This window comes from Erpetoichthys calabaricus, chromosome 6 (assembly GCF_900747795.2).
Source record: "Erpetoichthys calabaricus chromosome 6, fErpCal1.3, whole genome shotgun sequence".
Taxonomy (NCBI): domain Eukaryota; kingdom Metazoa; phylum Chordata; class Cladistia; order Polypteriformes; family Polypteridae; genus Erpetoichthys; species Erpetoichthys calabaricus.
Window position 1 is genome coordinate 108,572,461 of NC_041399.2, and position 18,718 is coordinate 108,591,178.

At 38.3% G+C, this 18,718-nt stretch overlaps 1 protein-coding gene across 1 annotated transcript in view; it reads right to left on the minus strand.

The window, feature by feature from the left end:
• The window catches only part of myripb (myosin VIIA and Rab interacting protein b), a 602,328-nt gene that overhangs the window by 142,870 nt on the left and 440,740 nt on the right, over positions 1–18,718 (minus strand). The window contains 3 exon segments of the mRNA XM_051928763.1: positions 805–1,172; positions 1,174–1,351; positions 7,595–7,778. Coding sequence (XP_051784723.1) covers positions 805–1,172; positions 1,174–1,351; positions 7,595–7,778 — 730 coding nt within the window.

Genomic DNA, 18,718 nt, shown 5'->3' on the forward strand with positions numbered 1-18,718 from the left:
AAGAGGGTAATCAGATTAAGACTTGGAGTCTGGTAAGGGCATGTTATAAGATTCAGATCACTGATCATGGAAAAACAGTCATCCTTAAAGTTTTCACATGCATCAGAATCTAATTGCTTCTCTATACAATCAATGTGATATACTTATTTGCTTTAGCCCTGCTTTCTGGAGAAACCAGCGACTCTATACCATTATAGCCAACCCCAGTATAACAGACATCAGAACCCTTCACTGTGGGGAAACAAGTTTTTAAACCTGAAGATCTATACATTTATTGCTTAATAAATATTACTTTCCCTACATATTATGATGCACGTTAACTCATTCACCTACTACTACACACATAGTACTGACAAAATTAGACACGAGCTAACTGCATTGTTTAACTGCACTTTCTTTTGTCTTTATTATTTAAAAAAAATCAAGCTTATACATTGGTTGCAGGTAAAAAAAAATATTTGAGGTGACATCACAAAGTACAATGAACAGAAGTCTATCTCAGTTGTGCTTTCTTCTAGGTTGCGATGTGGATTAAATGAATGAATGGATAGATAGAGGAATCAGATGATGTATTCATCATGCCCAATAAATAAGTATACATTTTTTCCACTAGCTGATATTAAAATAAGCAAGGAGAATAAAAACAAAATCAAGGTAAATAGTCCAGATATTTATTCAATCACATTATATTAAATGTGCAAAGTGAATACGACTACCTGAAATGAAGCAGAAGGCTGAATGCGTTGGATCTTTAATGAGCTTCCATTCCTACTGCTGTGCAGTCTGGGATGATGATTTAGTTTTTTCTTCTACAACGTGCTTTGCGCACAGAATCACTTTGAATCTCTTCAGTTTCACTGCTGTCAGCAGTTCCTAAATTCCTCACTTGTGGATTGAAATTAATGTCCATAGATTCAGCAAGACATGGGCTCTTCCTTTTCAGGACTGGATCTTTATGAGAATATGGTGAGTGATTCCTCAGAGAATGCAAAGATGAGGTTTCAGAATCTGAACCTACAGTCTCTGTATTGGTAAACCGCCCTGAAGATGGTGAGGTAACTGGCCAATGCTTTGTATATGTCCATTCTGGGTCATGCTGGGAATCAGTGTAGCAGCTTTCTTCAGACAGCCTCCGTGGTGATCTTTTTTGCTCAGTTAGGGAATAGTTTCCAGTCATATTCATCATCTGTGTCAGTACCCATTTCATCATATGCAGAGATAATGTCTGTCTCCTTTTCAAGAGCTGCATAGAGCTGGCTTTTTGGCTTGGCGAGTAAACTTGGGCGAGAAAGTATTGTACTTTGTAAAGCAATCCAGTTACCATCTGGACTTTGTAATACAGAAGATGAACCTAAATGGTGGGAAACAACAATAAATGAATGAATAAACAATACTTAAAAACATTTTCTAGTTACTACTTAACACCAGTCTAAAAATTAGGCTTAAAAATAAACAAAAAACCACTTGTGTCAAAAATTAAATCTCTTACTCTCTAAAAAGCTCTTTACCTTACATGTTCTGCTCTGCAATCCTGTACATGTCATCTGTAAAGGGAAATCAAAAGCAGAAAAAAATGCAGGGGTGGGAAGGGTAATGGACATCATGTCACTAAAATTGGAAAAAAGAAATAACTATAATTTTCTAGCTATAAGAATCAATAGCAGATGGTGATATGATGTCATGCTTGCTTGTCCTCTTAACTCGCTCAGCTTTATTCACTTTTTGCTAAACAGGCATCTTAAATGTAACATGGAAAAATAAGGTTAAGGTGAAATTTGATAGAATTGCAGTTCTTTTAATATAGACTCTCCTTTACTATCGAAGAATTAATAAACATGTTGAAGAGAAACCAAAACATCTAATGCTTCATGTATTTTTTTTTTTGCCTATCTTTGTTCATAAAAGACATGGTCTTCTTTACTTCAAAATGTATTAAATCTTCACAAGATTCTCATATGTAAAGTAAGTGGCTCTTTCTATTTTCTGACTGAAATCTGAGCTGAAACTACAAATTAAAACAGTACTGAATGCACAATATTTTCAATCATGCAAATAGATGGAGCCAGTCCTGAAGTTCTTAAGGCTTATGTTGAACATGCTGTTGTGGAACACTTCCTGCATTATCCCAGTTCCAAAGAAAGTAGGCACCTCTTCACCTAATTATTACAGACCAGTGGCATTTACATCCCATATCATGAATATCTTCAAGAGTTCTCTTGTGAAAGACCACTTGGATCCATTCCAGTTTGCCTATAAGCCAAAGTGGAAGTAAAAGATGAAATTATCTATTTGCTCCAAAAGTCTTATTCTAGTCTGGACAAAGAAGGCAGCACTGTGAGGATTATGTTTTTGACTTATATAGTGCCTTCCCGGCTAAAGGGTAGGCTCAGATTATATGTGCCTATTGTGTCCTAGATCATTGCTTCTTAACCTCTAGGTGGCCAGTGGGTTGAGAGTTGCGGTTGTTTATAATATTAGCTTGTCATGGTTGCCCACCATGCCAATGGTAGTGCTAATTTCAGTAACGGGGAAACTCTGACAATTGTGCTCAATGCAAGAAAGGTGAACCTTCTCCAACAATCTTGTTTGATTCATTGAGTAAGAACCCCACTCTCCCTTGGTGGGTCACGAAAAGGCTTACGTGGAAAAAAGTGGGTTGCAAAACCAAAAAAGTTGAGAAACACTGTTCTAGATACCACTACATTACCAAAAGTATTGGAATGCCTGCCTTTACACACACATGAACTTTAATGACATCCCATTCTTAATACATAGGCTTTAATATGGAGTTGGCCACCCTTTGCAGGTATAACAGCTTCAACTGTTCTGGGAAGGCTTTCCACAAGGTGTAGGAGTGTGTTTATGGGAATTATTGACCATTCTTCCAGGAGAGCCTTTGTGAGGTCAGGCACTGATGTTGAATGAGAAGGCCTGGCTCGCAGTCTCTGCTCTAATTCATCCCAAAAGTGTTTTATCGGGTTGAGGGTCATGGCTCTGTGCAGGCTAGTCAAGTTCCTCCACACCCTTCATAGCTGAGTTACTGTTTTGCTTCCACTTTGTTATAATACCACTAACAGTTAACTGTGGAATATTTAGTAGCGAGGAAATTTCACAAATGGACTTATTGCACAGGTTGCATCCTATCACGGTACCACACTTAAATTCACTGAGCTCCTGAGAGTGACCTATTTCACAAATGTTTGTAGAAACAGTCTGCATGCCTAGGTGCTTCATGTTATACACCTGTGGCCATGGAAGTGATTTGAACCTGAATTCAATGATTTGGAGGGGTGTCCCAATACTTCTGGCAATCTAGTGTAGAAGACTATCTGTCCCACAGACAGAAGTTTGTGAAACTCAAGGAGTATGTTACTGATATGGACATGGTCAACACTAAAGCACCACAAGGAGCAGTTCTGTCTCCTTTTCTCATCACCCTGTACACCTTGGACTATAAATATAACACCAGGTCATGTCACTTGCAGAAATTCTCAGATGACTGTGTACTTATGGGGGTGTATTGATAAGGGGGATGAGACAGAATATAAGAGTCAGGTGGAGAACTTTGTTTCTGCAAAGAGAATTGTCTACAAACCTGGATCTTCAAAACCAAGGAAAATGTTTGCGAAACAGAGTTGAAAAAAAGCTGTAATAATCAATATGAATATGGTGACGGACAGCATATTTTTCATTAAGACAAGTGATGTATTTTTTTCAATTATTGCTACATTTGGAATATACTTAACTATATCAAACTAGTGGTTAAATCTAAGACATTTTTAGGTTAAGGTTAAAGAAAGGATATCCACAAGTCACATACAGTACTGGTTTCAAGAACAACCGACTGGACTCTTAGCCACAAGTTCATCTCTAGAAGGTCACAGGCTGAAGCCCTCACCTTGCAAGAAAGTAAAGGTGTTTGTTAACTGCTTTCTGAACAACTGCCAAAGGAGCAGTCTTACAAAAAATGCAAGCAAGATGAAGCTGTGAGTTTACAGATACAAGCAGTAACAGAGGTAAAGGCAAATGAGAGAAAGAGCTGCAGAGAGTCAGAAAGTGGAGGGTGGCACAGAGTGCTGAGAGGGAGGAGACAGACAGCTGCAACCAAGATGCAAATACTTCACTGCAGGGGCAGGCCAGTTGAGGGAGAGATGCGAGACCGATATCACCTATTATGATGTACTAATGTTACTAACACTGAACTGCTGCTGGAATTTAGGTCATATAATGTAATTTAAATGGACAAAAATTTAATGTTTCCTGGCCCAAAAAATGAACTCTTTTTAACATACATGAAAATGTACATAATAAATTTGATAATAACATTAGTAATTAAAATAAACCCAAATAATATATCTTCCTTTTATTAAATACTATTCTCTAATTCTATATTAGGTTCTTTCAAGTTTCACATTTAAAAGAATGGCCTACCGGTCTTTGAGCTTTGCTAGCTATTTCATCATTTTTTTTTTTTTTTTGCTCAACATAATGCAAGAAGACACATGAGCAACAAACAAGACAAGCTGACTGAACCATAACATATAAATGAAGCATCAACATCCATCTCTTTTCCAAAAATTAGGCTGTGCCCCAAACATTCAGCCACACTGTGCCATGGGTTGTAGCAAGATCAAAAGTTCTGAGAATGACACAAGTATTGGTTATCACAAAGTTTGCTGCTTCAGTGTTTTTAGATCTTTTGTCAGATGTTTCTATGTTATACTGAAGTATAATTACAATAATTTCATAAGTTTCAAAGGCTTTTATTGAGAATTACATTATGTTTATGCAAAGAGTCAATATTTGCAGTGTTGCCCTTCTTTCTCAAGACCTCTGCAATTCGCTCTGGCATGTTGTCAATCAACTTCTGGGCCAAATTCTGACTGATGGCAGCCCATTCTTGCATTATCAATGTTTGAAGTTTGTCAGAATTTGTGGGGTTTTTGTTTGTCCACCCACCTCTGGAGGATTGACCACAAGTTCTCAATGGGATTAAGGTCTGGGGAGCTTCCTGGCCATGGGCCTAAAATTTTGATGTTTTCTTTCCTGAGCCACTTGGTTATCGACTTTTGCCTTATGGCACGGTGCTCCATTATGCTGGAAAAGACTTTGTTGGTCACCAAACTGTTCTTGGATGGTTGGGAGAAGTTGCTGTTGGAGGATGTTTTGGTACCATTCTTTATTCATGGCTCAGGATTGGGGCACTACCAGTGCAGAACTTGCTCAGGATATGACAGAAGGCAGGTGTGAATGCATCTGCACAAACAGTGAGGCAAAGACTTTTGGAGGATGGCCTGATGTCAAGAAGGGCAGCAAAGAAGCCACTTCTCTCCAAGAAAAACATCAGGGACAGATTGATATTCTGCAAAAGGTACAGGGATTGGACTGCCGAGGACTAGGGTAAAATCATTTTCTCTGATGAATCTCTGTTCTGATCGTTTGGGGCATCTGGAAGAAAGACTGGAGAAGAAAAGGTGAGCACTGCCATCAGTCCTATGTCATGCCAACAGTAAAGCATCTTGAGACCATTCCTATGTGGGGTTGTTTCTCAGCCAAGGCAGTGGGGTCACAGCTATGAATAAATAATGGTGCCAAAATATCCCCGAGAGCAACTTCTCCTAACCATCCAAGAACAGTTTGGTGATGAACAATGCCTTTTCCAGCATGATAGTTTTCACTTTTGCCTTATGGCACGGTGCTCCAAGTGGCTCAGGGAACAAAACAATAAAAGTATGGGACCATGGCCAGGAAATTCCCCACACCTTAATCCCATTGAGAACTTGTGGTCAACCCTCAAGAAGCGGATGGACAAACAAAAACCCACAAATTATGACAAACTCCAAGAATTGATTATGCAAGAATGGGCTGCCTGTCAGTCAGGATTTGGCTCAGAAGTTGATTGACAGCATGACTTGGCGAATTACAGAGGGCTTGAAAAAGAAGGGTCAACACTGCAAATAGATACTTTGCATATACTTAATGTACAGTAACTGTCAATAAAAGCCTTTGAAACTTATGAAATGCTTATAATTATATTATACCATAGAAACATCTGACAAAAAGATCTAAAACAGTGAAGCAGCAAACTTTTTGAAAACCAATACTCCTATCATTCTCAAAACTTTTGGCCATGACTATAGAATAATCATAGAAATGATTGGGTATTAGCCCAAGCAGCATGCATTTGAAAATTGTCCCAGACTCGATTTTTGTAATTGAGAAAATTCAGCCCCATTTCAGTTCATAAAACAAAAAAGGACACTAGATTGCTTTCTTCATATAATTAAATTATTGTAAAGCAGTTTTTTCATAATTTGGGGGAAGCATTATTGATACATTTTTAATCATTGTACTCTTCAAAAAATCAGAATAAATGTAGAGCATAGTTTTGTGCAGAAATGGTCTCAAGGAATATCTGCTATAGTAAACACCAGCATAGCATTTTTTGTCAGATACTATTCTACCCTTGACATACTGCCTGTTTTTGTCAATCTAAATTATTTACTAGGCAACAGTAATGAGGCAGTGGTCATATAATGTGTAGGATTTGCAAAAAAAGAACAGCAAGTCCTTCAGGGAATGTTTAAACATTATGATTTTGCATTTATACTATGGGTCTACCAAATGCAAACATGTTATGGTGCTCAGTTTTCATTCTTTGCTTTGCTAGACTTCCTAAAATTTCCCCCTTTCTGTGATTTAGGTAACCTGTTCTAATGTGTCTGGCTTTTGCTCTCTGCATTATTTTTTAATGCTATGGCCTAACAGATAAAAAAATATACACTTTAATTTTACCTGATCTTTAGTTCTAGATTGTGATCTTGCTTTTCATTTCACTCTCTGAGCTTGTTTCTTGCTGTTGAGGACTTTGTTTTAGAGTGGCAAGTAGATTTAAGACAGCCTGCTTGGCTTTTTTTTTAATCTTGCTTTAATTTCTCTTCAACCTTCTGGCAATCCTTGGCATAAGGCAGAAATCAACCTTGGAACAGGTACCTGTCTATTCCAGTACTACAATGAATTGCACACCTGCTGTCTCATACTGGTCCAACTTAGATTTTTTTGATTATCATAAAAATCTTTGGGACATTAAAGGAAAACAAGAATAACATGCAAACTCCACACAGACCATGACCAACTGGAATTTTCTGGCGTCAGGAGCAGAAGAAATAGCAAATGCTGGTAAATCTAAATATATTTGTGCATTTTGTTTACGTCTTTTTTCTAAACGCTTTATGTTTCCAACAGATAAAACTGGGACACTGCAATAATTGAAAGGTTTAAGAACACTGGTGATTAAAATATAGAAAAGATGAAAGTAAATTATAAATTGTCATAGTTGGAACAAGGTGATCAAAAGTTTTTTTGTAGTCTTATGGTGAACTGTATACCAAGGATGAGTAATTATAAAAGAGGTGAGAGGCACTAAATTGGGCTATCTGCATCTAGATTATTCACTGGCTTCATTGTGATCTCAAACAAGATTAACAGTAAAAATGATTAGATGAAGTCTTAATCTGAAAAAAATATATCTAAATCTTATTTCTGGTATCCATTTAAGCTTTCTCTAATAATAGTTATCATGGTTATATCTTACTAGAATTATCTAACATATCCATGCTTCTCCAGCTAGGCATGGAAGAGGGTCTAGATTCCTTCTTCAAGTTAGGAAAGCCTTCTTGTCTTCGCCATTGAGTTTCAACAGCTGCAGATCTCCAGTTTGAGTCCAATTGCCTCTCTAAACGTTCATCACTTGCAAGTGAGAAAGCAGACTGAGATCTCTGTCAAAATGAAAACAAAAAGGTAAATGAAAACACCCCACAATTCCAGCCTAAATGTGGAATCTGTATACAGGTGGATATGGTCAATTTTATTTTAAATATTACTTCTTTTTATTGTAGAATTGATTTGTGTGAACAATGATTGCTTTCAGTTTGAACTAATCAAAAACTTAGTCAAAACAAAACTTTTATATGAAAACAGTCACAGTCAGGGAAAAGATAAAAGGATACTGGACACATATTGGAGGAATCACATTCATTTACCAAAGATTAAACACCAAACAGGAAAAAAGACTACCAGAAATTACCTGGGGCCTCTTGCATAACGCTGTGCATAGAATTCTCACTAAAACATGGCGTACAGACAAAAGTGGAAATGTGCGTATGCACAAAAAAAAAAAATCCAGATGCATAAATCTGTGCGTACGCCAACTTTCACATTTTTCTGCTCCATAAATCCCAGTCAGCATGAAAAGTAACGCACATGCATGCGCCTGCTGTCCCACCCCGTCTTCTCCAAGAATTATCCCTTTCTGAATATGCAAATCAATATAAATAGCCCTTAAGTTCAGGGTTCTGTGAAAAGACAATGACAAAAGCACGGGGTTAAATAGAAGAATTTCACCGAATACCAAGTGGAGGCAAGGAAAAACATACTATTTGTTGGTTTAAAGAGTGGTATAAACAACAAAAGGAAGTTGATCGAGTGACAGAGTGTTGGAGAAACTAGAAAGCTCAAGTTCACAAAGTCACACAGTGCCGAAATAAAAAAAAGTTGTTAGATATTAAAGTCGCCGTGAAAAGGCGAGTCGTAGCCCAACGTCTGAGTGTCATATGGAAGCTTACAGTGTGAGGCAGGAACAATCCCTAAACGGGACGCCAGCTCGTCGCTACCACTGTCCACTGTGCCCTCACATTATTAACAATATAGATTTAAATGATGTTAAAATTTTATCTGTATAATGTAATAAACACACTTTGCTGCATTTCATCTTGAAAATGATATCATGAGCTCCAAGAAGATAGCGATTGGAAATCTAAATCGACTCAGAAGCCAGTTGTCATCATACGTAAATAATGCACCTCATAAAGTGGCTCAGGTTGTGCAATATTATAACTATCGCAAGTTTACAGTGAGGCAATTGTACTTATAAGTACAAACAGTTCTACCAGGAACACTTGATGGACTGATTGAGTGTGTTTATAGTTCTTGGGATGAAACTGTTTCTGAACTGCCAGGTCCCTACAATAAAAGCACTGAAGCATTTGGTGTATGGAAGAGGTTCAAATAAACTGTGTGCATGGCTGAGACAGCTTGTGCTTGATGCTGTATACCGAGAATTCTCTTTCCGATCAGCTGCTGTACAGCTGTGATTCCATACTCAGATACAGTGGGATAAATACTCCAAGTGGTGCAGTGAGAGTAACAACACTAAAGCAGCTATAGTATTTGGAATAGTTTGGCCATTCCGTGGACCATTATATATTTTTACAGGTTAATTACAATCAGATGCCTTAAACTAACAAACAATATGCGGTTAATTTCAGTGTATTTGATAAAGCTTCGTCAAGGATGTGGATCTAAAAAAGAAAGGGAAACCACACTGGAACAATAGCAATAGCAATTTGACACTGGGTGCCACCAGTTTGCAAAACCGAGCGGAGAAGTTGTGTATGCCAGGGATTGAGCTGGCGTGAAAATGTGCATGGCTTTACGCCAAGTTTAGCTTTTATACATTGCGATGTGAGCACGGAAACGGGCGTACGCAACATTTTTGTGCATACACACTGTTTATACATGAGGCCCCTGGTGTGCTTGGAAGAAAGGCTGCCTAGAGTACATCCATTTAATTTGGAAAATGCTAGCAACTATCTCCATTTCACAATGTAAAAGCAATCTCCATTGCATTTAAACCTTTATTTTACTGGTATAGAAATTTTAATTGGCCAGATCACTACTAAATACAAGGTAAAATATCACAACTATGCAAACAACTATACATATCTATAGTCCCAAATGACCCCAACACTGTGATCCCTCTGCGAAAATGTTTACCAGTATTACAGAACAATAAGCATTAATTTCCTAAATAAGGGAAACACTAAAATATAAGTAATTGGCTATGATGTTCTTAGGGAAAAACAAACGGACCAAAAAACTTATAGGTTAAGTCAGACACACAGAATTTAGGTGTCATTATAGATTTAGACCTAAATTTTAAATGGAATATTAACCATATTCCTGACACTAGGTTTCTCATTTAAGAAAAATAGCACAATTATATATTGAAAGATGCAGATGAATTAACACAGATTTTAACCAACTAGATTATTGTAAATCACTTCTATAGGGCTACAAAGAAAAAGGTACAAATCAGCTGTAGCTAGTCCAAAATGCAGCAGAAAGAATCTTAACCAAAAACAAAAAACTGAATACATTTCCCTGGTATTAGCATCATACATTGATTGCCCGAGTTTTTTTGGCTCGACTTTAAAATACTTTTAACTGCCTATATGGGTCCCAACAACCTTGCAAATTATTTTGAAATGTTGAGGTGAAACAAAAAAATAAAAATAATAATTTACTGATAGAGATATGTCATTCTGATACTACTGAAAATCAAAAAAACAACACACTAAAGGCACTTTTTAATTCACCATTTCATATTTTACTCTCTGTGCATTTTTTGTCCAATATAATTAAGCATAAAATGAAGGCTATAAAGCCAAATCATGTTTTTTTTTCCTTCTTAGAATAGAAATAACCTTTAACACTTTGTTTTCCTTTCCTGAAGCATGCTGATACAGTCCTTCACTAGCTCCATTACAAAGAAATACTTCATAATTCCATATTTTAAACTTTGCAGTTGTTCACAGTGGTGACAATGTGCGTTTTCATAGAATAAAAGTGTTAGACAGTCCTAATCCTCTTTAATAAAATCCCTGTGTGTGTCAAGGTGTCCGTGCGCATGCGTGGGGCACGGTGCGACGCGCGGTATTACTGTCAGAGAAAGTTTCAGGCGTTTTATGGAAATACAAACCAGTATTACTGCGAGAGGAAATTAAAGGTACACAATACAGTGACTCATATTACAGCCACATACAAGCCAGTATTACTGTCAGAGGAAATTAAAGGCATATTACCGACGCGCACGCCTGTATTACCGCCAGAGAAAATTAAAGGTATATTATGGACGTACAAGACAGTATTACTGTCACAGAAAATTAAAGACACACAATACACGGTGGCAGCCCACGAAGAACGGTCAGCTCAGCAAGTAAACATCAACAAAAGAAAGGCTGAAAGAAAGAAAAATATGACCAACAACAGAATGAGGTCAAAGTCCCCTGCCATTTAATATAGACTGTTCCTACTAATGTTTATGCACTACTGTTCTAACGCCCATTATTGTAACGGGCTTAATGACTAGTTATTTATATTTGATTTGCAAAGGATGAAGAATTATACTGCAGCATTGCATTTTTTTGACTTTTCATCAAGCATAGACAATACTGAATAACTATCACATTTACAGTTCTGGTTGCACCTTTGGTTTTGCAAATGGTACATCAGAAACAACAACTCCTGAATAAAAAAAGTGGGCAGTATACTGCTTTAGTCTAAATACAGTCGTTGATTGATACAGAGCAGCATGGACTCTTACATTAAACATTCTTTGCTCAAAATCACCTAAAGAAACCAAAATAATTCTATTGCAATACATCTCACGGTTTCCATTTTTTTTTTAAAGCAACAAACCTTATGAAGAAAAAGGCCCTTACTTTCAGTTTAATATATACTGCATGATCTGTAATGTTGTGGAGCAGTTTTCCTATATCTGGTGCTGTGCTGGCGTCCTAGCTTGTATAAAGGGAATGATGTAATCAGGAGATTGCCAGAGAATTTTGGAAAAAGCTGAAATTGTTATTGGCAAAAGGAACTATACAAGCATGTAACACCTACAACAAAGTGCAATTGAAGCATGAGAGAAACTACCAAGAAAAAGGTGCAAGAAGTTTATAGATGGCTACAAGAAACAATTCAAGGCCATTAGTATCACCAAGGGTTGTGCAAGTAAGCAAATATAAGTGAAGAGTTGCTTTAACACTGTCTAAGTTATATTTTCATTTGTTTTCTGTGCGATAGAAAAAAAAAATCCATGTAAGTTCATTAGGCATTTCTGTTAATGCTCTATACCTTTGGACATCACATTAAAAAATCCTGAAAAATCAAAGGTTGGTACATTTGCCATTATGTCTGATGATAATGTAAATGATATGCAGGTACATAAAAATGCAAGGGTGCCAATAATGTTGACCATAACTGTATGTACTTCAGAATGGCCAAGTGGGGCTGTAACATGAGGTTTACTTTTTTCAGCATCCACAAAACCTCCAATTTGTTGCTTTCCTTTCTTAATTAGCTACCTGATCAAATTAGATACTGGCTTTACCATTTTACCAATTAAAGACTTGCAAAACAATCTTACTTCAACTATAAAATAATTTTTGCTCACCTCTTTCATTGGATTTTTTTTATTTGTACTGTATTTTCATAACTTTTTTACTATTACTGGTGTTAAGTGTTAAACGCAGATATCCTTTATGTAAGGTATTCTGAGCCTTCTATAATTAAGTACTGAATTAAACCAAAAAAAATACTAATTTACTTATATTTATTTTGTATTTATACACAGATTGTAAGGAGAGTTTTGGGAAATTTGATAGACTGAAAACACAATTTAGTCTGTAGTAATGCTACCTTAATTCAGCCAGGGGGCAGCCCAGTAAAGCAAAAGTCAGAGCAGCAGTTGGCACAGGACTTTTTTTTTTTTTTTTTATATATATAAATACAGAGAAGCATTTAACAAAAGGAATAACTAGATTCTCGTTATTTTACCAAGAAAAAAAGAAAAACACCTTGGAAATGACATGAAAAATTAATCCAGAAACCATTAAGAGCTGACAACACAGTCTAAGACAAGTATTTTAATCTATTAATTTTTTGTCTTCCTGAGGCTATATGAAAAGTAAGCGATGTACACCGGGGATGGAAGCTGTGTACAAAGTAGGTCCACAGTGTGCTCTCACATTTCATTTGTTTAGTGCAAGAGAAGTTATGCATGGAGGGCATTTAGACTATAGAACCATACATACAGTATATATAGAGTCTATATGTTCTTTAATGACAAATGTGCTATATTTACTAATCACATTTAATTATGCATAGTACAGAGCACAAGATTAAAATATGATGGCAAATGTAGCTCTTCACTTTCTTACCAGCTTAACATAATACAAATGTGACATATATACACAATTTTCATGTTATGAGTATTGGGATATGCTCCAGCTGTCCTGAGAATCTGCCTTAGATTAGTCAGTTAAGAAGATGGATGGATAAATAGTCTCTCTCTTTATAAGTATATTTAAATTAATACGGCTATGGAAAAACAGAATAAAAGCAAGAATTAGGTAAATGGAATAAAGTTTTAGGGGCAGCAAAGTGCTATAGTGGTGGTGGTGCTGCTGCCTTGCAGTAAGGAGACTGGCGTTCATGTCCAGGGTGTTTGCATGCTCTCTCCATATCAATATGTGTATGTTCTCCCAATGTCCTTCCACAATCCAAAGACATGCAGGTTAGGTGAACTGGCAATGCTACACTGACCCTAGATTGGGTTTATGTGTGCTTACCCTATGAAGGACTGGTTCCATTTTTCAGGGATTGTTAATGCCCCATGACCCCACTCTGGATAGGCAGGTTTTATTAGATGGGTGGATGAAATTAAGATTTACCCCTTAATTTAATTTGGTTCTTACAAACAAAAAGCAAAACCACCATTAATATGGCTCTTTGTTTTGGCAGTCTCCTAATATTATATTGCTAGCATACATCTTGTAGCATGTCTTCTTCAAAAGTATCTCACTGATCAATCTTAGAAACAAACTAAACAACTTAATTAATAGGTGTTGGGTAAATTGCACTCACTTCCAGAAATACATTTTACAACATTCTAATTAAACTATATCTTTGTTAACATGCTGCTATACACCAATTTGAAGTCAATAATGAAAGCATAAATGGTTTATTATGTATACAACTCACTTTGATTAAAACATTTAAAAGAGGCATACATACACACATAAAAAGATAAATGTGTATATTGACAGGGTGTACATGGTGGCAAGTAGGTATCAGGGCTGAGCACACCACCATCATAGCACAAGGTAGTAATAGCTTCTACAATAAGCCACTAAGTGAGAGAGGGGTACATTAGTAATAGGAAATGTCCCACTGATGTTAGTGGGAAACACAGGAAGAGAGTATAAACTTTGTGCTGCATGCCCCAGGAGGTTCCTAGGTAGAGGACACTAAAATGAGAGTCATAGAGAATCTATATATATAATTCACTAAAGAAGCCGACCATGGGCAGGCAAGATGCAAGACAGAGGCCCGCCCGCCAACTCACCGAGCTCCACCCACCAACTCTAAGACCACGTGATACGACGACAACTCACAGAGCCACGCCCACAAACTCTACGAATTCACTAAGTCCATGGCAAGCAAGACACACGCAAGACAGAGCCACGCCCACCAACAATTCACTAAGCAGCCGACCATGGCACACGCACGACAGAGCCATGCCCATCAACAATTCGAGCGAGAGCAAAAGCATTTGCCAAGAATGTTTTCATTAATCAAGAACGAAAGTCGGAGGTTCGAAGACGATCACATACTGTCGTAGTTCCGACCATAAACGATGCCGACTGGCAATCCAACCGGGTAACCAAAGTCTTTGGGTTCCAGGGGGAGTATGATTGCAAAGCTAAAACTTAAAGGAATTGACGGAAGGGCATCACCAGGGGCCTCATGTATAAACGGTGCGTACGCACAGAAATGTTGCGTACGAACGTTTCCACGCTCAAATCGCGATGTGGCGTAAACTTGGCGTAAAGCCACGCACATTTCCACGGTACCTCATACCTTGGCGTACGCAATTTCTCCGCTCGGTTTTGCAGACTGGCGGCACCCAGCGTCAAAGCAGTGCTACTGTTCCTGTGTGGTCACCCTTTCTTTCTTAGACCCACGTTCCTGACGCAGCTTTATAAATACACTGAAATTAACTGCATATTGTTTATTAGTGTAATGCATCTGATTGTAATTAACCTGTAGCAATATAATGGTCCAGGGAATAGCCATAGTATTCCAAATACCATAACTGCTTTACCATTGTTACGCTCACTGCGTCGTCTTCTTCTTTCAGCTGCTCCCATTAAGGGTTGCCACAGTGGATCATCTTTTTCCATATTACCATCACTGCACCACTCGGAGTATTTATATCACTGTATCTGAGTGGGGAATCACAGCAGCAGCTGATCGGAAAGAGAATTATCGGTATACAGTTTCAAGTACACACTACCTCAACCACGGCAAAAAGCGTCAAAGCCTTTCCTGTACGGACCTCGCGTTTCAGAAACAGTTTCATCCCAAGAACTATAAACGCACTCAATCAGTCCATCAAGTGCTCCTTGTAGAACTGTTTTGTACTTATAAGTACAATTACCTCACTGTAAACTTACACAACAGTTATAATATTGTACAACCTGCGCCACTTTATAAAGCGCGTATGATGACAATATCATTTTGAAGATGAAATGCAGCAAAATATGTTGCTTATATTATACAGATAAAACTAACTTCATTTAAATAATCAGTATTGTTAATAATTAAACATGTGAGGACACGGTGCCACAGCGCTAGCTAGTTCATGGATTGTTCCTGCATTGCGTTGTATTCTTGCTCGTGCTGACGCGACACTGGAAGGATAGACTGAAGGAATATTTAAACATGTACTACGAAGATATTTCAATGTTCCTTAAAAGTTTTGAAGAATTGGCATTCTAAGCTTACAGATGGCTTTAACGTCTATTACAGAGCTGATTGTGTGGCGATTTGGTATTTGGAGAAAGAAAAGGAAGGACAGAAATTGGAGGTTAGTATGTTTGAAAGAGACAGGACTTCTGTAATAAATTATTTCATCGAAGGTCGCACATGGCGCAGCAAGCCTCTTGCGTGAGATATGAACAATCACTGCGCCACCGTGTTCCCATGTTTAATAACATGCTTTAACTCCTATTATCATGAAAAAGATATCACGTATACATCTCAGTATTTTAATTATTCAGAAAGCTATAATATCATGAATGTAATGGATTCTGTGTCCTGTCGGAGAAAGAGAAAGAATGGAAGCACGTAGTGATTCACACACATAGAGCACATAGAAGATCAAACACAGAACAAAGCATTTAATGTGCTACTTGAGAAACTAGTAAAATAAACGATTTTAAGATGAAGTTTATGATGTTCTACTTTAATGGCAAAATAAACTACGTGATTAAAGTGGAAATTTCGAGATTAAAGTTGACATTTCATGCTTTTTTCCCCCCACTGTGTGCCTATTTTTTTTTGTCTACCCTAATAAGTTTTCATATGACACTCAGACGGTGGGCTATGACTCGCCTTTTCACGGCGACTTTGATATGTGATTTCTTTTTAATTTCGGGCACTGTGCGACTTTGCGAACTTGATCTTTCGAGTTTCTCCAACACTCTGTCACTCGATCAACTTTCTTTTGTTGATTATACCACTGTTTAAAACCAACAAATAGTACGTTTTTCCTTTGCCTCCACTTGGTATTCTCTGAAATTCTTATATTTTCCCCTGTGCTTTTCCCATTGTCTTTTCACAGAAGGCTATTTATATTGATTTGCATATTCAAAGAGGCGTAATTCTTGGAGGAGTTGGTGCAGGACAGAAGGCGCGTGCACGTGCTTTACTTTTCACGCTGATCGGGATTTATGTAGTGGAAGAACGTGAAAGTTTACGTGCGCACAGATTCCTGCATCTGGATTTTTCTGTGCGTACGCACAATTCCGCTTTTGTGCTTACATCATGTTATAGTGTGAGTTCTACACACGGCGTTATACATGAGGCTCCAGGTGTGGAGCCTTTCGCTTAATTTGACTTAACACGGGAAACCTCACCCGGTCCGGACACGGAGAGGATTGACAGATTGATAGCTCTTTCTCAATTCTGTGGGTGGTGGTGCATGGGCGTTAGTTGGTGGACTGATTTGTCTGGTTAATTCCGATAACGAACGAGACTCCCTCCTGCTAAATAGTTACGCGACCCCCGAGCGGTCGGCGTCCAGCTTCTTAGAGGGACAAGCGGCTTTCAGCCACGTGAGATTGAGCAATAACAGGTCTGTGATGCCCTTGGATGTCCGGTACTGCATGCGCGCTACACTGAATGGATAAATGTGTGTCTACCTGGTGCCGAGAGGTGTGGGTAAACCGTTGAACCCCATTAGTGATGGAGACCAGGGCTTGCAATTGTTCCCCACGAACGAGGAATTCCCAGTAAGTGCGGGTCATACGCTCACACTGATTAAATCCCTGCCCTTTGTACACACACCCCCTCGCTACCACCATGGTCGGGTGACTTGGTGAATTATATATAGAAAAGCAGCCGGAACCGCAAAGGAACAATGAAAAAGTCAACGTGGCTCAGAGGTGCATGTGGACTGTAGCAGAGATGAAAGCGACTGAGGCGGTGTTTGGAAAATGAACAGTCAACGTGACTCACAGGTGTATGTGGACTATACACAGACGAAAGCAACTCAGGTGAGGAGTTGGGGGTGGGCACATGAGCAGGCAGTGCGTACTGAACAATGACTAAGAGATGACTAAGAAATCAGCAGACTAGAATGGCGGGGGTAGCTGGGACGGAGGGGGCAGAATGGGCGTCCTTCTCCTCTCCCCCCGTTCCGCCCTCCGCACCCAAGCACCGTCCAGCCCTGTCCCTCGCTCTGGGAAGTGGAGGCGCGACAGCGGTCCTCCAGTTTTCATTCACGGACAATTGTATGTTGCCCTCTCCAGAGTTCCATCTTTTCATTCACCTACAGTCGTATCCTCAAACCCACCCCATTTGGACAACTGTGTCTTTCAGGAAGTGTTCACCCATCAATACATAATTATGCGGCGTATACTACGCCGCGGGATGGCTGGTATGGAATATTCTGATAACACACAGGTCAAGAACAGAACATATAGGATTGTGTAGCCCCCCTAACAGAGCAGTAATCAATGCAAAGCTGATGTGGAACTTTAGGTGCAACAGGTGTGCAGAGACTCCAGAGGCGGTTAGAGAAACTTGAGGTGAAAAAAAGGAGGGCTTTGGCATGGTATTGTAGAAGAAAAACAGGGAAGCCAGCTCACTGGAGTGAGAGAGCTTAAACAGCTGTTTAAGCAGGGACATAGAGACTGTATTTTTATTGTTTTCCTTCCTTTTTGCTTGTGCTATGGGCTCTACCGGTGTTCATCTCTCACTGTAGTTATTTTTGTCTGCATAAAGGCATAATTTTTATTTAATGTTAGTCTCCATGAAGCTGCATAAACAGTGTAAAAGTTACTGAACTTTTTTTTTTTTTTTTTAAAAAACACTGTTGTATGACAAACTACAAATTTACAAGCAGCTGCCAATACAATTGAGAAAAAGATAGTCTATGCACAAAATGCAATATATAAAAATAATATAAAAAGTAACACTGTTTGATCAAAAAACAGACAAATGATCCAGTACAAACAATTCAGCTTGAACATGTAACATGACAAATATTCCAGGACAAATGTACTTTTCTGAATTAATGAAAAAAACAATCAATCAAAATTAACTGCTTCAAAACAAACCCAGTCACAGGGGATGCACAATCCAGTGTGTTTCTTCGTGCTGGTCCCAAACCCAGATAAATGGGGAGGGTTATATCAGGAAGAGCATCCGGTGTAAATTTTGCAAGATCAATATGCGGACAACAATACAAATTTCCATACCGGATCGGTTGAGGCTCGGGTTAATAACAGCCACCACCAGTATTGTTAGC